Source organism: Corylus avellana, chromosome 8 (assembly GCF_965113065.1).
Source record: "Corylus avellana chromosome 8, dhCorAvel1.hap1.2, whole genome shotgun sequence".
In the NCBI taxonomy this organism is placed as follows: domain Eukaryota; kingdom Viridiplantae; phylum Streptophyta; class Magnoliopsida; order Fagales; family Betulaceae; genus Corylus; species Corylus avellana.
In genome coordinates, this window is record NC_142497.1 from 18,975,893 (window position 1) to 19,000,331 (window position 24,439).

At 36.3% G+C, this 24,439-nt stretch overlaps 3 protein-coding genes across 4 annotated transcripts; 1 reads left to right on the top strand and 2 right to left on the bottom strand.

The window, feature by feature from the left end:
- Nucleotides 1-83: 83 nt before the first annotated feature.
- On the bottom strand, nt 84-9,601 carry LOC132164734 (UDP-galactose/UDP-glucose transporter 5B). The gene is made up of 11 exons (XM_059575290.2): nt 9,206-9,601; nt 8,345-8,458; nt 8,042-8,134; nt 7,811-7,876; nt 4,166-4,264; nt 3,236-3,315; nt 2,606-2,718; nt 1,144-1,232; nt 886-972; nt 714-782; nt 84-626 (listed from the first exon to the last, which is right to left on the bottom strand). Exons 1-11 carry the CDS (start codon nt 9,317-9,319, stop codon nt 507-509), a joined length of 1,044 nt encoding a protein of 347 aa, XP_059431273.1. The 5' UTR covers nt 9,320-9,601; the 3' UTR covers nt 84-506.
- A 4,561-nt stretch (nt 9,602-14,162) lies between these two features.
- Nucleotides 14,163-17,779, top strand: RIBA3 (monofunctional riboflavin biosynthesis protein RIBA 3). Of its 2 annotated transcripts, none has more exons than XM_059574825.2 (7): nt 14,163-14,242; nt 14,323-14,647; nt 15,001-15,222; nt 15,309-15,634; nt 16,049-16,178; nt 16,392-16,688; nt 17,481-17,779. In XM_059574825.2, the coding sequence occupies exons 1-7, from the start codon at nt 14,172-14,174 to the stop codon at nt 17,736-17,738; spliced, it is 1,629 nt and encodes a 542-aa protein (XP_059430808.2). In that variant the 5' UTR covers nt 14,163-14,171; the 3' UTR covers nt 17,739-17,779. The 2 variants fall into 2 exon arrangements, with proteins under 2 accessions (XP_059430808.2, XP_059430809.2); XM_059574826.2 differs by having other exon boundaries at nt 16,392-16,665.
- Nucleotides 17,780-19,085: 1,306 nt separating this feature from the next.
- Nucleotides 19,086-19,550, bottom strand: LOC132163058 (uncharacterized). The gene has a single exon (XM_059573259.2). The coding sequence runs from the start codon at nt 19,548-19,550 to the stop codon at nt 19,086-19,088; it is 465 nt and encodes a 154-aa protein (XP_059429242.2).
- Nucleotides 19,551-24,439: the final 4,889 nt, after the last annotated feature.

The window sequence follows — 24,439 nt, forward strand, 5'->3', positions numbered from 1 at the left end:
TACAAGCCAAAAGGGTAAGAAATGTGGGATTTCGGAGGAAACTTATACCAAATTCATGAGTCAAAATTCGTAAGTAATTGGCCTTACAAAGCGCATAAAAAGCTCAACAATTAGCCTCAAAACTATTTTTCTTTCTTTCTACACCATCTGTTTTTTCCCCTCAAATTACATTGCTCAGCCAAACAACCAAAATCCGTGAAAGCAACTGCATAGGAAAGTCTTTTTAGTCATTTGAATTCAAGACCCAAAAAAACAAAAAAAAAAAACATTCCTTTGGCTTAAACCTTCAGTTAATCTATGATTTATCTTAACTACCGAAAAATCGGGGATCATAAGATCTTTTGAGTTCTGTATATCATAAATGATTGCTGCTCAATCAGAGTTCATGTGCATGCGATGCTACCTTAAACCACTTCTGCATGAGCCTTCTCAGTTCATTATGCAGCTTTGCACTTAAAAACTAAAGCTGCCTAGTGCCAATGTTAGAGACTAACAAGTACCAGATATCATCGCGGATTCTCCTTCACAGGACTAGAACCTCCATTTTCCATAGCTTCTAAAGGTAAAGATTTTTGAGGTGGATTTCTCAAAAAGCTTTTTGCATAAAGGGCAGCAAAGACAATAACCTGACCGATGAATAAAACGTAGTGTTACAGGGATTCAAAAAAAACAAAATGTACAATATTTAGGAAAGGATTAAAATTGAGGCTTACCGCTCCAATCCACTGTACCCAGCTAAGGGGATGGGAAAACCACACACACGACAGCATGATGCTCACCAACTTCATCAACAAAAGGATTTGAGAAGATACCATCAATCAGAAGCATAGTTGTGGGAGACAAATGAAAGAAGATAAACAGTTAATATAGAGGTTTATATTTTACCTGTCTTGTGGTCATTATGGTGGCAAAAGTAAGGGCACCAAAATTGCGAATTGTGTAAGAAATGAAAAACTGACTTGCTGTTGCAACCTGCAACAAAAAACCATATTAAGAGAGAATACTGGCGTAGGCGTCTAAGGAGGGGATGAAAACATGGTATCAACTGGGCATAAATAGTGACTAGAGAACTGTTAAAAATGGTTTAAAAAAGAAGGGTAAAAAAAAAAAAAAAAACATAACAAGAGGGTTAAGTTCACTTACAGTGGAAAGCAATGCGACATCAAAGAAGCAATCATTATGGCGATAAACAAAATCTATTGCTGGAAGTAGATGTCCTTGTAATATAAGACCTAAATCAGAATGATGAACATCAACACAGATCCATCACCAACCACTTGAAACAAAGAAAGAATCTAATCTAAAAGAAGTAGAAGACACTTGGGCACAGAAGATAAAGTAGATATTAAAGTTTCCCATGTTTAGGTTCTAACGTAGGAATTTTTCATGTACACCCCGTGGACTTGTGTTTGTCGGTAATATACTTACAAAAACATAGATATGCAAGTTAAATTCAACTAAGTACAACCCTTTGTTCTCGGTGGTTGGCTATCGTGTAGTGGTTGTCAGTGTTGTTGGTTCTCTGTGAGATTCAGTGAGTGTTTTCATGGTGGTCATCAGCAGTTTCTGTGGAAGTTAATGGAGGTTTCTGAGCGGTGGTTACATTTTCTGATCGGGAGAGAAAATTGTCACGGTTGGCCCAATGAGAATGGCGGCATGTTCGGGTGGCTTTTTGTCGTCTCTATGTTGTCTCCATGCCGGCGTGGCGGTCGTCGAAGTTTTCGGAGTGCCTCCAGCAGCGGTGTTGACTGGAATTTACAGGGAAGACCCCTGTTTGGTTCTCGATTGGTTGTTGTTGCCTATCCTGGATAAGGATAGCGGGAGTGGTGTTTGGTTGTTCCCCATCCTGTGGTGCTCGATGGCTATTCCGGCGAAGTCTGGCAATTATAGGTGGTTTTCTTGACTTAGCACACTTTCTTGTAAGCATGTCTTTGTATTATGTATTCCAAGTTGTTCCAACTTGAGGGGGACTATCAAAGTATGTTTTACTGGGTGTTTTTTGTTTGTCTGTTTCTTCCAAGATGAGCTTATATGATATATATGCTTCACCTTGAGGAGTGTTAAAAGTGTTTGTTAGGGTTAAATGTACGTGGGCATTTTAGTCATTGTAATATTTTTCAACCTATCTGATAAAGTATGTGAGGCTACGTGAGGGGTAACGAGCCTTCACCTCCTCTCTAAACTTTTCATGCAAACTACAACAGACTTAACAGGATTAATTCCAATTTGGTTGGGATAAAGGCTTAGTAGAGATGAGTTGCATTTACTAAACTACATTCAACAGTGAGAGAAAGCTCAGCATACGTAAAAGTTTTGTATCCTTGTTTGTGCAAAAGGTACAATCCTATCTTGAGACTTCAACTAAATTAACACTACTCCCTTACTGATGGTAAGATCATAGTTGAGTAACAAAATCTTGAAGCCATCAAACATATGTCCTAATAACGTAACATTAGTAATGCATTCAAACAGATTGAAGAAAGCAAAGTTGTATCCATCTATAATGCTTCTGCATGCAGCCCCATACCCCATATATGTCCTTCCATAACCAAAATGTAACCAGTGTTTAAGAGTACCAAGATTGAAATAACAATAAGAAGCTTACCTATCAAGCTAAGAATACAAGAACACGATGTTGTGTAGAATATTTGGTTGTGTATTTCCATATCATAGCCTTTAAAAAGTTTATCTTGGAATGTGCTAGTAAACCCATCAAACCTGTCAACCACGCAGATGAGCATCTGAATATATAGAAAAGAAATAGACATCCCTCCATAACCTCTAATTTAATCATTTAGAAGGTAGAGGTGTCAAAGCTAATCACAAAACAAAACAATCTTAAATAGACATGTTAACAACCAAGTTGATATGAGCATGATAAGCAATGAAGAATTAGGAAAATTATAGAGTATAGCTGTGATGGAGCCAGCTGTTATTTGTATCTGTGCAATATAGTTTAATGGGCATTGTTGTCGGCAAAAACTATTTATGTGATCTTACTCTAGCATTCTAGGTGTTTCACTTGCCCAACGTGTGAGCAAACATCAAGCCATAAGATACAGAGCCTGACTTCTTATAAAACATAAAGGATTACATAAAATAATAAATCATTAAAAGCTTACATTGTAACATCAAGAAAAATTATGATTAATATCTCATTTAACAGCTACTGCCAAAGAAATTTGTAAATCAAGCATCCTCATCATGATAGGATATGAGTTTCAAATATGTTTACCCAAGATAACCAGTCATCAGGGAGACGCCCCAAACAGTGTTTTCCCTTCCTCTACTGTATGGGCTAATGTCAGATGCTGCCTACAGTAAAGAAAACACAGAAGAATTAGTTCAGTTTACATTCATGTTAAACAGAAGTTAGTTCAGGCTCTTGTGCATCATCAACAACAAATGCCCATCACAGGAATATTACATATCAACAACCACAAGCATTCATTTTATAAAGCAGACATATGAGAACATTGTTCACTGTAATATATACTGTTTAAGTCGTCTACTGTGCTACATGTGCTGTCAAATGAAAAAATTCAATGTGCATACTCAAATATTCAAATAACAATGCGGTCATTGTTAAGGATGCAGCATGGTTGTTAAAACATTTAAGTATATTAGTGGCTGGCACATGTTTTCAAGCTACCTAAGTACCCTGAATTGTATTGGATTTATAATTGACCAGTAAGAGTTTCAGTGGTTCTTTGGCCAACAACTATGAAATTAACAGTACTATTGGACAGTGTGGTCATCACACTTCCGTGATATGCAGTAAGCATAAAACAAAAGGATGAATATTTGAAACTAATATTCAAAATTCAAAACATATGAAAAATAATGCAAAAGGGGTGGCTAAAATATTTATTAAAAAGAAAAAAATAAAAATAAAAATAAAATAAAATAATCAGAGGTAGCTTGTTGTGTCTGTCACTGATGCTCTTGATTTTAATGGGAATTGCATCTGAAAGACCTAAAACAAATTAGAGTGTATACATCACTAAGACGACCACATATGTGCACAAAAAGGGAAAAGTAGTAAGGCCCTGAGCCTTAGCTCAAGTGGCAAAAGGTGGAGTGGTTGAAGGTCTTAGGGTCATATCTTACCAAAAAAAGAGTCTTAAATCAGGTTAAGAAGTGGATAATAGGACACTGTTATTACCGGATATAGAATAAATATTGAACAGCCCAGGGTCACAAGAAAAGCCAACAAATAGTCATGTCCTCTATATGTCTTCTGCATAATAAGAGTCCCCCAAACCTGTATAACAATTAGAAAATAGAGTAAGAATTACCACTTATATTCATAATAAGAAGCATAAATTTGTAAGGATTAAAGGTGAAGGCAACAAAAAATATGAGTTTCAGCAAAAACATCACTTTCCCTAATCTTCAGGAATGCCTCTATCACACAAGTTCTGCAAGGGAAAAACAATGAAGATGAAAATAAGGTCATTTCTCAAAGAACTTATTATTCAGCCATGTCATTCCCCTGCTACATCTTCCTCTTCATACTTCTAAGCTTAGATCATGACCATATAAAATTTGAGAATGATTAAAGTAATCATCCGGCCTCCCAGCCCCATCCTCCTCTCAATCTCTAGGTGTTCCTCTTCAATTGATTACTTGATATGGGTTGTTGGGTTATGTGCTATCCAGATTTTCATATATTTAACTTTGTTCTTTCAGATTAGAGTTAAACATCATGCACTTTAGCAGTTCTACCCATGAATTGATGTTACAAATCTAACTTTACCACTAATTGTAGTCTTGAATGCAGGAAGTCAACCTACATAAAAGGTGGGAGAAGAGATTGACTTAGAGCTCATCCTCAAAGCAGACTGGAGCTAAAAACTATCATCTTCTCCTAGATGTTCTGATGTAAGTTTGAACCACTTAACTTCTCAATGAAATAAGCCACCGATCAACCTCCTTGACTAATAACAACTCCAATCCCAACCTTAGAGGCATCACAATGTAACTCAAATGGCTGAGAAAAATCAAGTAATGCGAGAACAAGGGCGGTGGTCAACCTCTCCTTAATGAAATCACATGTTGTAGTCACCTCATCACTCCATGAAAATTTTCTAGCTCGCATACAATCTGTGATTGGTACCATGATAGTACTGAAGTTATGAAACGCTGGTAGAATGATACCGACCCATGGAAACTCTGCACCTCATGAACCGTAGTAGGTAATGGCCATTGCTTGACAGCTGCAACCTTGGATCCATCCACCGAAAGGCCATCCTTCGACACCACATAGCCCAAAAATATAATTGAATCTATCATGAATATACACTTGACTATGGTAGCAAAGACCCTGAGCAAAACTATGAGCGCCTCTCACAAATGCTGAAGATGCACATCAAGGTCAGCACTATAAATTAGAATATCATCAAAATAAACCACGACAAACTTGCCAATGAAAGAACGGAAAATCTAGTTCATCACCCTTTTTTTTAGTTCATCACCCTCATGAATGTAGTTGGGCCATTAGACAACCCAAACGGTATCACCAACCATTCATACAAACCTTTGGGCATCTTAAATGTTGTCTTCCATTCACCACTAGGTCGGATTTGAATTTGATGATACCTTTTTTTTTTAGATAAATAAGTGATTCATTGAAAAGAGTAGAGGAGCGCAACCCTAGTACACATAAAGTATACAAAGAAAGGCCCCATTAAAGGCAGAAAGAAGAACATAAAGATAAAAATTGAGACGCAGTAGAAAATTGAGGCACACTAAAAGCGTCAGCCCAATGGAACAGAGTTTGAATAAACAACTTTTTGAACTCTTCCATTGACCTTTCTTGATCTTCAAAACATCTTCCATTCTGCTCTCGCCAAATAATCCACGACGCACAGTGGTGCAATTTGCCATACCTCCTTAGCTAAAATATTGCCTCGCTGACCGCACCAACAGGCTAACAAATCTACCACTCCTCTAGGCATGACCCAAGTAACAGCAAAAAGAGAGAAAGCCATACTTCATAAAGCTCGGGTCACTTCACAGTGAAGGAGAAAATAGTTTACAAACTCACCATTGTGCTTGCACCACTCAATGGTTTACAGATACCTACTCTTCAAATCTAGCTTTGTAAATATCGTAGCACCACTCAATTGATTCAACAAGTCATCCAACTAGGGAAAAGGAAATCTTTACCAAGCCGTGATCTTGTCAATGGCTTGGTTGTCCACACATCCTCCACGACACATCTTTCTTGGGCTTAAACAAAGTTGGCATTGCACATGGGCTAAGACTCCTTGATGTGACCTTAGATAGCACAGCCTGCACCTGATACCTCAGCTCCTCATGCTCCTTAGGGCTTATGCAATGGCAGTTAGAAAGACTAGATCTTTTTTGTTAGAGTTAGAGTTACTTGGTACAATGGTGAGAAGAAATGGTTGTATTACCAAGTTGGTAGAGAGAAGTAGGGTGGCGGTGATTGGTAAGAAGAAAATAAGGGGGGACTCGATTGTCATTAGGTTAAAATATTACAATAAAAATTATTTTTTAAAAAATATATAGGAGGGTTGAGTAGGTCGGGTTGTTAGTTTTACCGACACTAAACCTAACTCTGACCCGAAGATGTCAGGGTTTTAAAATACATTTCGCCCGCCCGCTTGGTGAGCCAGGTGACCCGGTCAAACCATGTCAAGGTGGGTCGGAATTGTCGTGTCCGCCGATTTGGGCCAACCCACTGAGCAGGCCTAAATACGGGAGTAGTAAAACCACATTAACTCTCCAGGAAATCCATCACACAAGCAAAAAAGAGATTTCCAAAAACTGTGTTTCAACAATTTGCTAATTTGCTTAGCATTTTTCAGAAGCAAACGGCAGAAACTAGAGTTGGTATGGAAAGGAATGAAACCCATAAATTATATATAATGTCACCAAAAAATTTGATAAATGATATATATATATATATATATATTTTTTTTTTTATGTCGAGGAACCTCTCCAAGGCAAGGCTCTTAGGACCCACCCCTACAGAGTAAACCCCGGTCCCATGCACTGCACCCTCGGAAGTTTTCCTACACGGAACTAGTTAAATTGCTAGCTTTTCACCCAGGGGTATGGCCCCAAGAGATTGTTTGCACCCATGAGGTGTTGAACCTTGGACCTTGAAGAGAGCAAATCTTAAGACCAAGGCCTCCACCACTTGGGCCAACCCCTTGAGGTTGATATAATGGAAAGAATTCTTACAGGATAAAGAGTGAATAAGCGAGTTTTTTTTTTTTTTTTTGGATAACCAGGATATCTTGGGCTTTGCCCTGACTAGATCTCCAAGACACATGCAAAGCGCCCCCTCCTCCATATGAGTCAGGTAAAATTTGGGCTTTCACCCACAAGTGTGGCCCCAAATAATTGTTGACACTTGAGGGGGTCAAACCATAGACCTACTTGATGCTTTATGAGGAACTAGGGCCAAGTAAATAACTACTTGAGCCAACCCTTTGGGATTGAAATGAGGATAAATTAAAACCAATTTCCAAATCTAAAGACTCAAAAAAGATAATAAAAATAGAACTACAGAAACTTTCCACTTTCCAGTCATTGTACAGGAACAGCACTATCTGAAAGCACAATCTGAAGCACCCACAACAAGCAGTTCTTCATTTATAGACATAAGGATCCATGCACAAATAGAAGGTCATAAAAATAACTAACAAATCAACTAGACATGGTAATCAAACAAATAGTGTGATCACTTTAGCATAAAAACATTTTGCCCACTGAAAGAATTTTGAATAAATGCACACTGTAACTACCATTTTAAATAAATCCACGATTGACTTACCATCACAGGTATCATTTTAGCACACTTAGCAAGTGTCTGAACGGGAAAGCTGACATATTTAAGGGCCTGCAGCAAGCCTTGTGTCATTAAAGTGTCATAATGTATCAACTTGAAACAGAAACTATTTATTCAGAAAATTTGTAAAAATGAATCAGAGAAATATCGAGAAAATTAGTTTTACCTATGGCCGGATAATCATGTTAAGAAACACCGAAAATCTACACAGCTTACCTCATACTGACATGTCGTGGTTAGTATGTTTGATACTGACACAAGGCAGTACTTGTAAAGGGGAGCTACTGGGTCCAAGGCTTTTTTACTTGCCTAGAAGAGGAAAAAAAATTAAAAAGACAATGAGAATTCTAGCGTGAGAAGTTGCTGAAGCAACAACAGATAATCAGTACAGCCACATTGCTTAGTTTGCAGTTTAAACATAGTTGAAAATACCAATTGGGTGATCATTAGTTTTACACTCCACTAAACCCCTTCCTCCCAAAAGCCTACCAAAAATAAATTAAATTAACAGCTACTCACCAGTAAAGCACCTGCAGAGACGGCAGATGTTGTAATCCGATTGCAGAAAACGAGAAATAGCGAGAATCTAAAAAATTCTTTGTTCACCCCGTATGGTATTCTCATGATCTTTTCCTGCACGAAACGGAAGTTTGTGAATTGCTTCAAACAACATGATTGACAGCTCGTAGAATTCAAGTAATTACAAATTACTCTACATATATAAGTTACACACGCATCCAGCGACTCTTGAACCCACAAACTCTTCCCCAACCTATTACTATTTTAACTAGAGTTACTTCTTTTTTTTAAAAAAAAAAAAAACAATTAGAGCTAGAGCTCATTGGCTTACTATGTTATATTAAGAGGAGAAACAAAAAAAAGAAAAAAGATAGTGAGAGAGAGAGAGATTTTAAGTAAAAATAAACATTAACAGTTAGCACATAATTACGCTATGTGTGTGTTTATGTGCTATGTGCTATGTGCTAGCACAAATAAACATTGGACACTTTCAGCTTCTTCTTAATAAAGTCATTTTTCTCATCAAGAAAAAGAAAAGGAAACCAAAAATGCGTGAGCTATAATACTGGTATAAAATTTGGCCTCCACCAGTAGATAAGAGTTAGCACAAGCCCCAAGCATTCAAAAGCATGCGCCAAATAATGGACGCCCTAGAACAAAATCAGCATTAGCGGTGTATATATGACTCGATTTCATTGATTTGAACGGTTATACAAATCCAAATAATTCAGTAAAATCAGCAATCCAATGGAAAGAGCCAAAATAGATAAATGCGAAATGCAAACATGTAATTAGAAAAAAGGCAAAAGTTGCAATCTACAGAGACAAACAAATAGAATTTTTGAAAAAGGATGATTGAACCTGTAAGACACCGTAGGTGACGAGGGTGGTCATGATTCCGGCCACAGCGAAAACCATTTTCCATAACTTGCTCTCTTTCCAAGTACCGCCTGCACCAGACGTTGGTTCCGCCATATCCCATCCACACACCCTCCACCGCAGAGTATGATTATTAACAAATCAGAGAGATGATTAGGCTATAATCTCTCCAAAACCTATATCAATACGACGGCGTCTAGAGGAGTCGCAGTAGACAACGACCCCGAGGATTAGGGATCAAATAGAGACAGAGAGAGAGAGAGAGAGAAGTGTTGAAGTTTTCGGTTTTCGTTAACAGAAATCAAAAGTGGTAGTGGTGGTTGAGATCACCAGCGTGTCGTTCACTCCGGCGAGTTTTTCTCTCTTTTCTGGAGACTAAAAGTCAAAGAGAAAGAAGAAAGTTAAAAAGGCAATGGCCACGTCAGCCGCTCCCACCGTGGGACCGTTATCCTTCCTAAAAAGGACAAAGTTTTTCTTTTAAATGGGGTTAGAAAATTTTTTTTTTAATCTAGTCTATAAAATGACACGTATCTCTTCAATATGTGAAATGTATGTTTTTTTAATAATAGAGACAAAGTTGAAATAAATTTATTAAAAAGAATGTGCATCTCACATATTATTAAAAAAAGAGACACATATCATTTTTATAGAGTAGATTAAAGAAAATTCCTCCAACCTAAATTAGAGGAAACTTTGTCCATTCTGAAATGTGAAATCTAAGCTTAACTTGTGTTCATGAGTCATCATTGAATTTCTATTTATCCAAATATAATTTTTTTAAAAAAAAACTCACTTAATTTTTATTTATTTTTAAGTAAATCAAAAGCAAAAACCTAATAACAAAAGCACAAAAGGGACTTATCCCCCGCACAAAAGGAAGTAGGGGAGGATCGGGAATTTTCCATGAATTTTTTTGTTAATCTTAACCGTTCAATGTTATTTAATGGCTACTAACATGCCACGTGTCCCACTAAAAAGCAAATAATAAAATATTGTTTAAATGTAAAAAATAAATATAAACTAAAATAATAAACAAATAAAATAAATAAATTATTAAAAAAGATGAAGTGGCCGAACCACCCCATTAGGGGTGGCCGCCCACCCCATCTCCGCCTAGGGGGTGGCTCGGCCACCCCCTAGGCCCTTCGGCCACCCCCAAGGGCTGACTGTGGGTGGCTTCAGGGCCAAACTCAAATTTGTTTTTATGGGTTTGGTTCTAGGGGGTAGTCGAACCACCCCCTAGGGCCATGGGGGTGGCCAAAGCCACCCCCAACTAGCTCTTGGGGGTGGCTTTGAGATTGGGTGGCTGGCCACGCCTAATAAAGTGGTTCGGCCACCTCGTCTTTTTTAATAATTTATTTATTTATATTTTATTTGATTATTATTTTAGTTTATATTTATTTTTAAAATTTTAATAATTTTTTTTTTTTTTAGTGGGATACGTGGCATGTTAGTAACCGTTGGATAACATTGGACAGTTGAGATTAACAAAAAAAATTCATGGAAAATTTCCCAGCTATTGCTGACGATCTCAATCCAGTAGGGGATGGAGTCTGAAATGAGATTCACAATCCACCAATTTAGAACAATATCTTTGAGGTTGCCGTGGATACGCTCCGGCTTACGTGCTGTTATTTTAATAACAGCATGTATGCTGTAGTTGAATCAACGGTCAAGATTAAATTTTAAAGTTGATTTACTTTTATAAGCATTTAATAGGAGAGAGAAAATAAAAAGAGATTTTGAAAAATTCAATCTTGACCGTTGATTAAACTACAGCATATATGCTGTTATTTTTAAAACAGTATGTAATCCAAATCTCACTTATTAATGGTTTAAGAAATGAAAAATGCTAAGTAATTAGGAGTAATGTTATATACTATTTTTTTTATATTCTTTTAATCATTCAAAGTTGATTTAATAGTGATTTTAAAAGTTACATCAATTTTATGGGATAAAAGGAAGATAAAATTATGGTATATAACATTACCGGATACTGCACTCTCATTCGATGTTCATTTTACTTGGTTAATATTAGAATGTTCATCAGCTCTTGAATTTTTATTTTATTTTTACAATAATTAGTGAACATTGCCAATATCAACTCACTGAAATAAAGTGAAGTATATAGCATTGTGCTTTAAAAAAAAAAAATTGTTTGAGAAACACTTTTTTTTTTTTTTTTTGGATTTAAAGTACATTGTTCTTTTTTTTTAAAAAAAAAAAAAAAAATTACAATGTTTTGCCTAATCTACCATTGAATTGTAATGTTCTCTTTCTACAAATCAAAAATAATTTCTATTTATCCAAAAAATATATATATTTGAAAAAAAAAAAACTCGCTTAATTTTTATTTATTTTTAAGTAAATTGAAAGCAAAAAACAAATAACAAACGAGACTTGGCCCCCGCATATAAGGAAGTAGGGGATGGAGTCCGAAATGAGATTTGCAATCCGCCAATTTAGAGCATTAGCAATAGGGGTGAAATAGCGGTTGCGGTTAGCGGTTAGTGGCTAAAACCGCTAACCGCAACCGTCTAGGTGGTTAGTAAATTTTACTAACCGCCTCCGCTAACCGGGTAGCGGTTAACCGCTTTGGAATAACCGCTTTTTTTCTAATCGCTTTTTTGGGCTTTTTTCTTTGGACCGATTTTGGGCCAAGTTTGGACCGGGTTTGAGCCGGTTTTGGGCTTTTTTTCTCATTTTAAACATTTTTTTTTCCCTTTTCATGGTCATTTTAGCATTAAAAATTGCTATATACCAAAATCTTGTTGGCCACCTTCTACAAATCTACACATCATATAATATACAAATAAAATTACAACAAAATCATCACTTCACTTGTAGTCTTATACATAAACTCACAAGCAAGTTCATAAACTCACACATAGAAATAAAATAAAACACAAACAAATTCATAAACTCACAAGCAACCAAAAAAACCAACATATATGGTTAAACTTGAAGCTTGAGGCCCATTTCAATCAACCAAAAAAAGTTCATAAACTCACAACTTATTGTTATTATATATATATATTATATTTTAAAAAAAGCGGTTAGCGGTTAGCGGATTTCCAAAACCTACTAACCGCTAACCGCAACCGCCTAGGCGGTTAGCGGTTTTTACTAACCGCTTTCAAAGCGGTTAGGCGGTTAGCGGTTATAGCGGTTAGGCGGTTTTAAATTTCACCCCTAATTAGCAACAACTTTTCAACCATTTTCTCATCATTTAGGGAATAAAACTATTTTTTTATTCCCTATAAAAAAACACTTTACAATAGATTCTCTTATTTTTCCCTATATGAATTAAATACTTTATTTTTTTTTTTTTATCATGGCAACCAATAAGAGAAGAGATAAGAGAAATAATTGTTGAGACATATCAAGGAGAGAGAAGATAGATTCAGTTTTTTATAATTTAATAATGCATTGGGTTGTGCATCTACAGTGTTTCGCAATGCATTGAGAAACATTGTAGATGTCTTTTGATGTTGGTTATATTTAGGGCTTCTGATCCTTTTTTGTAATTTTTTTTTTTTTTAAGATTTTTCCTAAACATAAGGAAGAGAATAGGGAATCTGCTGCTAGTAGATACGCCTCACTTATTAATGGTTTAAGAAATGAAAAATGCTAAGTAATTAGGAGTAATGTTATATACTATTTTTTTATATTATTTTATTCATTTAATAATGATTTTAAAAGTCATATCAATTTTATGGGATAAAAGGAAGATAAAATTATGGTATATAACTTTACCCGATACACTCTCATTCGATCTTCATTTTACTTGGTTAATATTACAGTGATCATCCGCTCTTATTTATTTATTTATTTATTTTACAATGTCAACCCACTGAAATAAGGTGAAGTATATAGCATTGTTCTTTTTTTTTTTCAAAAAAAAAAAAAACTGTTTGAGAAACACTTTTTTTTTTTGATTGAAAGTACATTGTTCTTTAAAAAAAAAAAAAAAAATTCCAATGTTTTACCTAATCTACCATTGAATTGTAGTTTTTTTAAAGAAAAAAAAAAAAAAATTAAAACTGCATTTACCCCCATTAATCTACTGTCCTATTTATAATGGGTTGCAATGTATTCGTTCTGCGTTTCCAAATTACAAAAATACATTTCATAAGCTAAAAATACATTACAAAAAATTCAAAACATGTAATTCTCTTCCAACGTGGATCCCGTTAAAGAACAACTCTTATCGTTATATCACATTACACCGATCATTCTTTTACAACTTTTTTTAACAATTTACACCGACACATGTTCAGGGCCGGACCCTGCCCCACCAGCCCTGATCTCTGGTACGTGCAGCTGACTTTGTTGCATCGATTGATTGTTAGATAATATAATTAAAAGGAATATTGTATATTATTCAATTTTTCCCGTATTTATTTATTTCAATTTTTTTATAAATAAGAATTTTTGTATTATAATATCATTAAGTGAATAAAAGTATAATATAATCTGACCTTGATCTTATTGACCGAACCACATAAAATTGTTTGTCTCGCTTTTATTATTTCTGCATATAATTTTTATAGCTTTATTAATTTTTTCATTAATATGGCATAAAATTTTGAAATTTTTAATTGAAAAATGAAAAAAAAAATATATATATTTTATAGTAATTTTTTATTTAAATAATAATAAAAAATAAACCGTATCCAGAGAAGTGAAAAAGAAAAGAAAGAGTACAGAAAGATGGTGAAACTGTGGCTGTCATGGTGATTGATAGCATGTGGTTAAGAAACTCCGTACATTTCCGAATAGTTTAAACCTATGGATAAAGAACAAAGACATGATCCAGAACTAGAGGTGGGCCTTCAGTTCCTTCATTTGGTACGTTACATGCAATCTGTGTAGCCAAAACACCCAGAATAGACTATAAGTAGAAAAAACAAAAACAAAAAAGCAATAGTTTGTTGAAAGTTTTGTGATGCTTCTAAAATCCATGGATTCTGCTTTGTTTCCTCACCCCTTGTTTTCCCACAGCTTCACCAGCTCAAGGTAAACCCTTCTCTGTCTCTGTTGTCTTCACTTTTGAAGGAACAGATGTTACAATATTGATGACTAATTCTCTGCTACAGTTGGCACAGCTCTTTGGCGGCTTCTCAGAGCACAGGAATTTGCCTGCACAAGCTCAGGCTGTTGAATCGTCCTTTTTGGGTTACTGGGGTGTCTGGAGTTGGAGCAGGAAACCTTTTTGATGACAGCACTTTGAAGGGGAGTGAAAATGGGTCTCTGTTGGGAGCCTTTGACGAGTTGGCTTCAGCACCATTTGGGACATTAGATGCTGAAATTACCCCAGAAATCATCGATTTCTTTGTCAGCGATGCTGAGGGTGACCCTGATTGCCCATCTGACGGTTACTCTTCGATTGAGCAGGCGCTTAATACACTACGCCAAGGAAAGGTGGGCTTTTAAATTGTTACTCTCCCTTGATCATCACCTGTTTGACAGTTTTATGTGCATTGGAAGTGACAAATACTACCATGAACTTCAAGCATGATTTATCATGTTTGACTCAAATGGATATAACATTTAATTGAAATGAGAGACGATGGATGGATAAAAAGTTCGAACTCATAATATCAGTATCGCTTATCTCAAGAGTCTAAACGGATATGAATGTATGAATTTAATCATTGTATTGCTTCGTGAGCGTTGATTATATTAGTTTGATCTAAAAAGATGTGGGGTGGCTTTCTTTATAAAGCTCTAAACTTGGTGAAGTTTAATGCTAACCTCCATTGCAAATGTCTTAGTTTGTGATTGTTGTAGATGATGAAAATGGAGACATTGAAGGAAACCTTGTCATGGCAGCATCTCGTACAAGTCCCAGGGATGTGGCCTTTATGGTTAAGCACGGATCAGGAATTGTTTCAATTGGCATGATGGAGGAGGATCTCCAAAGACTGAAGCTTCCTCTAATGTCACCTGACATGGAAGATGAAGACTCTTCTGCCCCCACTTTCACAATCACAGTGGTACTTAATTTCTAGGCGATTATAACTTGTTGGCTTGTAGAAATTTACAGCATCATTTACTCAACATGTCTTGTTTGCCTGCACAGGATGCAAAAACTGGCACTTCTAATGGAGTATCAGCTTCAGACAGGGCAAGGACTGTTCTAGCTCTCTCATCTCCCGAGTCGAAGCCGGAAGACTTCCGACGGCCAGGCCATGTGTTTCCTCTAAAGTACAGAAACGGTGGGGTTCTTAGGAGGGCTGGTCACACTGAGGCTTCTGTAGATTTGGTTTCACTGGCTGGCTTGCGACCAATTTCTATTCTTTCAGTTATTGTCGATGCAGAAGATGGTTCAATAGCATCTTTGCCTAGTTTAAGAAAGTTGGCACTGGAGCACAGCATTCCAATTGTGTCAATAACTGATTTGATTAGGTGAGGCACAAGAAGATGTATTTAACTCAAGGGTTTAACCACTGATTTCTATAATTACTTCAACAGTTGGTTTAATCATGAGCAAAATAGAAACCTTAAACTTCTACTGATGTGACATGTAAGTTGCTGAGAAGTCCCATGCTGAAATTGCTCCAATGATCTTCATACAAGTCTCTTTTTTAGTCTGAAAATTGGTTTAGTGCTCTAGCCTAGCTCCTTTCACTGGCCAATTAAAACTCTTGACTTATCCAGTCTTCAGATGTTCAATGCCACAACATTTCCTAGCTCACACTACTCTGCTTGCCTAGTAATAAGTGATTTCCTAGGCTCATCTTTTCTTTTTCCCCTTGGAAAAAATGGTCACAAGAATGATTGTACTCACCTAACCATATGATTTATGCATTCTGCTTGCAGGTACAGGAGAAAGAGGGAAAAACTGGTTGAAAGAACTGCTGTTTCACGTCTGCCCACCAAATGGGGTCTATTTCAAGCATACTGCTATATCTCAAAGCTAGATGGAACAGAACATGTAGCTGTTGTAAAGGTAGAACTCGTCCTATAACACTCAGTTACTTAGCGTTAAATCATCACTTATCCCAAAACACTCAGTTGCAGCATGATTTTGTTGTTGTAAAGTAGAACTGGTCCTATAACACTCAGTTGCAGCATAATTTTGCTTAGAACTCATGACTTCTATCTCCGATACTATGTTAAATCACTACTTATCCCTAAAACTTAGCTATTCCAACGTTGGCAGGGAAACATTGGGCATGGGGAAGATGTTCTAGTAAGAGTTCACTCCGAGTGTTTAACAGGGGATATATTTGGGTCAGCCAGGTGTGATTGTGGGAACCAGTTGGGTTTGGCGATGCAGTTAATAGAGAAAGCTGGAAGAGGAGTTGTTGTTTACCTTCGAGGTCATGAAGGGAGAGGAATAGGCCTTGGTCACAAACTTCGGGCCTATAATTTGCAGGATCAAGGTCATGACACAGTCCAGGCCAATATAGAGCTTGGGTTAGCTGTTGATGCACGTGAGTATGGGATTGGTGCCCAGGTCTGTTTCATTAACCTTCTCTTCTACTCATATGTATATATATATACACACGCTCAACGAAGGAGAAGGCTGGCCGTGTGGCCACCACAATAGTTCCACACTTCCATGGCCCACCAACACAAGCAAAAAAACAAAATTAATTTTGTTTTTTTTTGCCTATTGGCCCATACCCATTAAAATCTTTGACCTTTGCTCTTCATCCATACTAATCTCTGTCTCTGTCCCTAACTAAAAGTGACCACATAATCACCGTTTTTTAAAATTTATTAATTTTTTTTATTAGTAAGAACTCAACTTTATACTTGTTTGAGTTTCTTGAAAAGTAATTCCTTACCGCAAATATTTTCTTAAATTTAAACCCGTTGTTGATGTTGTTTGATTCCCTGTAACTCATTTTACCTTATTTGATTTTTTTTTTTTTTTTTTTTTTTTAAAAAAAAACCACCAAAAAAACACTTCTTACTCACCAAAAAATGCTTCTCACCTTATATCACATTAAAACATTTGTTTCAAAAAAAAAAAAAAAAAAAAATCTTACCCGAAAACACTAACAAGCATAGCCTCTATTCAGAGAAAGAAAAAGGAAAATTGACCATATTCATCCAAGAAAAAGAAAAAAGACTACATATGTAAACATATTCTTATGAGATCCTCTTTGTTTCTAACATTTTTGCTACATCTTGCCTTAAAAAATCTCAAGTGCCTGGTATTTTTTTTTTAATTTTTTTTTTATGAAGTATGATTGCTGTCCCATTGTTATAACATAATTAATGGAGATATTGGTGGCAGCAGATTCTAAGAGACATAGGAGTTCGAACAATGCGGCTAATGACCAACAATCCGGCCAAGTTCACCGGTCTGAAAGGATACGGCTTGGCCGTCGTGGGCCGGGTTCCGGTGTTGACACCAATTACGGAGCAAAACAAAAAGTACTTGGAAGCAAAACGTACCAAGATGGGCCATGTATATGGGTCGGATATACAAGGCCCATTAGCCGGATTCTTCATCAATCCAAATGTAAATAACCAAGACCAACAACAACAACCATAGCCCCATTCCAAACAAAGCACCAAGCTCTTACTGTATACACAATGAAGAATTACAGATTTTTTTTTTTTTTTTTTTTCTCTCTCACCTCTTTTCTATTTTTTTAATTTTTTTTTTCCTCCAAAGGCAATAGCTTGTATTATACAATCCTTTTAAGCTCATATTTAATAATTGAACAATATTTCACAATTTAAATATAAAATGCAAGAATTTGTATAAAATAAAGTATGATAATGCTTATTTTAATATAGAAAATAAACACATTTAAACTATTATCACAAGTAATCATTCTGAATCCTCAAATGCAGTTTGGTCCATTAAATTGGGCCAGAGGAAATTCAATTCAGACTATTAAACTCACATTTTTCTATACATCATGGGAGAATGCACATGAAAATCCCATGCTCTAAGGAAAATATCAATTTAATAATTATAAAAACATATATCAGTTTAATAGATTAAGTTTGAAATTTTTTTTTTTATAAAAAAACTTTGTGCATTAAAAAAGCCACAATTTCTCACTACGACTAGGGGTGAAACCTGGCATTAACGTGGGCACTTACTTGAGCTTTCCCTAAACTTTAAAATGTTTATTAAAATAACCACCCAAATTTTTAGGATAAACCTCATATGCGGATGCTGCATAAAATGTGGGTTTTACAGCACCTAATAGCATAAAGCCACATCATATAAAGCAAAAAAAATGCACAAAAAACCTCTACAACCTAATACACTTGACTTTTTTTTTTTTTCGATGAATGAGAAATATCATTAAAATCAGAGCTCAAAACAGGGCAACACCTCAAAACAGTCCCTTACATAAACTGAAAACCAGCCAACACAAGTAAAACAACCTCCTCAATCAACAATACTGAGGGAAAACAACCAAAACAAGAAAACACAGCCTACATGCCATCATTTCACAAGCATATCAATATGCAAATTCCACAAAGAGCATAAAAAAAGATTTTCTCTAGTTCTAGGAAACCCTCCTTTTTCCAGCCATTCTAGTTCTTATTTCCCACAAGATTTTTTTTTTTTTTTTTTTTTTTTTTTTAGAATTTGCTCTTCAGTGCTTGGAGTACCATCATGCCTAAGCTCATTTCTGGTGCACCAAAGATTGTATACAGCAGACCCAAGAACCAGATGACATAACAAACAATGAAGAGATTTCTTCCCCCAATTATTACGGCCTAGATGCATAAGGTCATCCTAGATCATAGGAGGCTACTCAATTCTACATCTGAGCATGTAGAAATTCCATATTCTGGAACTAAAGCTGCATTCAAAAAAGAGATGATCTCGAGTCTCCAATTGGCTATGGCATAAACTACATTGCACCTCACCCTTCTAGCCCCATTTAAGCAATCTTTCCCCTGAAAGAAGCCTATCCTTCATAGCAAGCCACATGATAAAAGCTTGCTTAGGAATGTCAAGTGGAAACCATACCATCTTCCACCAAAGAGACTTCTCCCTCTTCTCTCTAAGAACATCCCAAGTATCTGAGCTGACATAAACACTCTTTTTAGAACCAGTCCAAACTGGTTTATCACAAATCCCCAATCCTACTTCAGGAAGTCTAGCTTGTATCTCAACAAAAGCTTCAAATCTAGCTAGTCTCCAAAGCCAATCCCTATTACAAATAATAGAAGAAAGCCTTGCTTCAATATTACTATCAGCATCATAAACAGCTATGAAACCATAATGTTCAATCAAGATCCCTACTGGATGCCACCAATCCAACCACAAATGGATATTTTTCCCACTCCCAACTTCAAACCTCAAGAAATGTTTGGCAATATTCCTCAGTTTCATAATTTTTCTCCAACTTTAAGAACAATTATGAGGAATGCCTACACTCTAAAAACTATTTATTTTCAAGAAGTTTTCTTTCACCCAAGCTACCCAAATAGATCCAGATCTAGCAAAAATGTTCCAAATATGCCTAAGCATAGAGGACTGGATCCAAACTTCTAGCCTTTTCAACCCCAAACCTCCCTCCTTCTTAGGAAAACAAATATCAAACCAAGCAACCGTTGCCTTTGCTACACCTTCCCGTTTCCCATTCCGAAGAAAACGATTAAACTTTTGTTTAATAGCTTTATGAATCTTCTTAGGGAGAATGAAGATTCCTTTCCAATAAACTTGTAAACTATAAAGGACAGAGGATAATAACTAAAGCCTGCCTGCATAAGAAAGATTCTTGGACAGTCAAGAGTCTATAGGACCAATAATTCTGTTTAGCAAAGCCCCACAGTTAGCTGAAGAAAGCCTAGAAGAAATGAGAGGAACACCAAGATATCTCACAGGGAGGTAACCTACTTTCATCATCAGCTCATCTAACAAAGCATGCTTTACTCTATCTGAAATTCCAGAACAAAAAAAAAAAATGAACTCTTTGAAGGATTGGCTTTCAAACCAAACAAATTTTCAAATTCAAGAAGAGTAGTCTTAATAACAGTAATAGAATTCAAACTTGCTTCAGAGAAGATCAAAAGATCATTAGCAAAAAATAAGTGAGTAAGCTTCAATCTCACACACTTAGGATGAAATTTGAAACTAGAATGGATACCAGTATGATCAACCATGATTCTGGAAAAAACTTTCATGGCAAGAACAAACAAATATGGAGAAATAGGATCACCCTGCCTTAACCCATTCTTTCCCTCAAAATAGCCAATCAAAGTGTCATTGATGCAAACAGAAAATTTGGAAGAAGTAATACATTCTTTTATCCAACTCAAAACAGTGAAGACAATGAATAATAAACTCCCAATTCACAGAATCATAAGCCTTCATAAGATCAACCTTTAAAGTACATCTAGGCTTACCTTTTTCCTTATGATAATTCCTCACAAGTTCTTGAGCAAGCAAAACATCTTCTGAAATACTCCTAGAAGGAATGAATGCAGATAGATTCATACTAACCAAGTCTCCCAGCAAAGGCAGCATTCTATTTGAGAGTATTTTGGTGATACATTTGTAAATAACATTACAACAAGCAATAGGCCTAAAATCCCACATGGCAGAAGGATTGACCTTTTTAATCACCAAAGAGAGAATAGTAGCATTAACCTTTTTCAGCAATAAACCGGAAGTAAAAAAAAAAGACCCTGTATAGCAGCCACTACATCCTTACCAACAATAGACCAAGAAGACCTAAAAAAATCTGCAGGGAATCCATGAGGACCAGGGGCCTTATTAGCTTGCATATAAAACAAAGTATCTCTGATTTCTTCTGCAAAAACATCACTCTCCAAATTAGCTGCAAGTTCAGAAGAAATAATAATAGGAATGAGTTGCCTAATTCGTTCTACTTTTGCATCAGTGAATTGCAACTGATTTATCCCTAACAAATTCTTATAAAAATCCTCAACCACCTTCTTAATCTGCTCAACATCATCCACTTTATTATTATGCTCATCCCACAGATAGGTAATAGTTTTCTTAGCATTTTTAACCTTAAGAGATCTGTGAAAAAAACCATTATTTTGATCACCTAATTGCAGCCATTGTATTCTAGCCTTCTGCTTCAAAAAAGAAGCCTCTACTTTTGTAATGGAAACATAAACATGAAGACATTCCCTTTCTTTAAGAATGCTATCTGCACTGCCAAAAGAAGCAAGAACCTCCTTTTGAACTAAAGTCGGATTATCACGAGCTTAACTAATCATTTGCTGCAAATTCCCAAAACAAGCCAAATTCTTCTATTTTAACATAGCTTTCACAGCTCTAAGTTTCTCATACAATTGATACATAGGAACCCTTTTAACTTGAGTATTCCAACCTTCCTTAACCCAATCCAAGAACCCTTTATATTCCAACCAAAAGTTATAGAGCTTAAAAGGTTTAGGTCCAAAACTCTGTAAAGTACCTACTGAAATAACAGCAGGAGAATGGTCAGAGATACCCCCAGCAAGAAATTCCATAGCAGTACTCCCAAAAGAGCTTATCCAGTACTCATTAGCCAAAACCATATCGAGTTTTCTAGCTACAAAATGAGGCTCTTCACTTTTGTTAGTCCAAGTATACAAACAACCACTAAAAGTAATCTAAAACTTCAATATCATTCAAACATTGACCAAACTCAATTTCATAGGAATTAAGTTTGTCAGAACCCCATTTCTCAGCCAAGGACTTAACCACATTAAAATCTCCACAAATCAGCCAAGGAGTAGTTCCTACTTTTTCCTTCATATAGCACAAATTTTCTCATAAATGCTTCCTATCCACCCCTTTATTTGGCCCATAAACAAAAGAATGAAGCCAATTTTACTTGCTACTAAGGGACTTAATGAAACAATTAATACTTTGCTCACTTTTATCCAGGACCAACACTTCATAATTAGATTTTTTTCCAACAAATCCAAATCCTTCCCAAAAAATGCTGATCATAGTTATAAACAAAATCTCAATCTGGAACAATACAATCTCTAACCTTATCAGCTTTATTTTCCTTTACTCTAGTTTCAATCAGACAAATAAGACTAATCTTATGTCTATGAATCATACTCCTAATCTCTTTTTGTTTAGAAGGGTGGTTTAAACCCCTCACATTCTAAATAAAAAATTTCATAAAGTTGGAGAAAAACCTCTCATTATGACCTCCTCCTCCTCCCCCATTTTATCTTTTCCTTTAACTTTAGCATTCTCCTCAGCCAAAGCATTCTCAAGAACTTTTTGAATAAAAGAAAAAGTACCTGAGCCTCTCACCTCACCTGACTCATATCTACCATCAGCTCTAGCCAAAAGATGGAAAGAATTAGTCCAATGTTTCTGACTATCCTTTACAGGAGTTCTTTTAGAAGCTCTAGCCACATTCCATTTAGGCTCAGTCACAACCTTCTTAACCACTGGATTAGCTTGCAAATTCTGAACAGGCTCAGGTTTTTTAGGCAGTCAAACCTATTTTTCAACCTTTGAACAAGCATGAGATAGATACCCAAAAGATTTACATTTTTTACATTTTACAAGAAGCCATGGATACTCAATGCCAACTACAATTCGACTTCCATCAACACCAATAACTTCTAGCTCCTTAGGAAAAGTAGAATCCATATCTACTTCAACCAAAACCCTAGCAAAACCAAGCCTCTACTGTTCCTCAGTAACAGAATCTGCACAGAGAGGCTTTCCAACACCACTAGCTACATAGCTTAAACATGTAGCATTCCAAAACTCAATTGGCAGATTATGCAACCTAATCCAAACATGAACATAAGATAAAGAAAGCTTAACAAGCTGCATACTAGGAGTCCATTTGCGTAAAATCAGAGGTTTGTTTGCAATATGCCAAACTTTTGCCTCCATAACCTCATCTCTCATATTCTCATCAGCAAATCTAAACAGATATAATCCATTCTCCAACAAGAATACCTCAATTTTCCCATATTGAGCCTAAATACTTTCCACAGTATGTTTGACAATATAATATGGAAGAGGTTTGTCAAGAAACTGGCCTACCAGAGAAGAAGACCACTTTGAAATGTCTTCCTCAATTGCTTCCAGAGGAGGCTTCACTATCACTCTCCCATTATCTTGAGAAGGAGCAAAATACTGCAAAGCTCCAATGGATTTCTCATGTCGAAACAAGTTCCTCCAATCCTAAGTTAAACTCTTCGGTGCAATCTGTGCAAGAGCCTCAGCAATAGAAACACCATGATTACTCACATCTTCCAATTCAGGACAGTTAGTAATAACCTCCATAGCCACCTTACCAGAGCTGCTTCCAACAGGCAATCCCTACAAATTCAGCTTCGACACCTTTTCATCTTCACAAGACAAAGTTAATTTCTCACAAATCTCCTCCCCTTCACTCAGATCTACCTCACAATCCACAGATCGCGAAGCAATCTCCAAATCTCCCATAGCCTCCTTAACAAGCACTTTGGAAATCTTCTTCCCGCCACAACCTCTGTTTGCTCTTTTGGCCATAACTCACCAATTGAGCATTCCACTAGCAAAGGTCAATAAATTCCGGTGCACCAGTGCTGGAATCACAGGCGTCGAAAAAGACATGCACCCACACGCGCAAGAACCAAGAAGGTGCGTATCACAGGTCGTAAGAAACAAAACCGAAAACTAACTAACTTTGAAAATTGCTAGGAGACCTGTGCCACATCAGCAAAAGTATCTTTTTGATTCTCTCTCTTTCCACCAGTTTCGTGTTCATAATATTTCCCTTTCGATTTTCTCTTCTTTCTTCTTCTCTCTTCTTCTCTTCTTCACTGAAAATATATAGCAGCCTGCCAGCCTCTTCTTCATTATTTCTCTTCGTCTCTTCTTCTCTGGGTCACGCTCTTCTCTAGGTTGTGGGTCTCTCTTCGACGCCCCTAGTCGGCGCTGAAGAGTAATTTTTTTTCGGCTTTAATGGTGATAAAATTCTTAAAGGGTTAATCATCCACCTTTAGATTTTAGTTTTGAATCTAAAAACGAATTTTGATGCATTAGAAATAGGTTTTGAGATATTAGAATAAGATTTTTAGGCATTAGAATAGGATTTTTTGGCATTAGAATCTGGTCACGGCCGATGAAACCAACCGGCGAGACCCACGACGTGGGTTTGGCGCCGTGGGTCTTGCCACCAGACCCACAGGTCTGATGCCATGGGTCTAACCGGCTGGTCTCGCTGGATTTGGCTGCAATGGGTGTTTGGTTCCTATTTTGATTGAGTGTTGTGTTCTCATTTTAATTTGTTACATTTT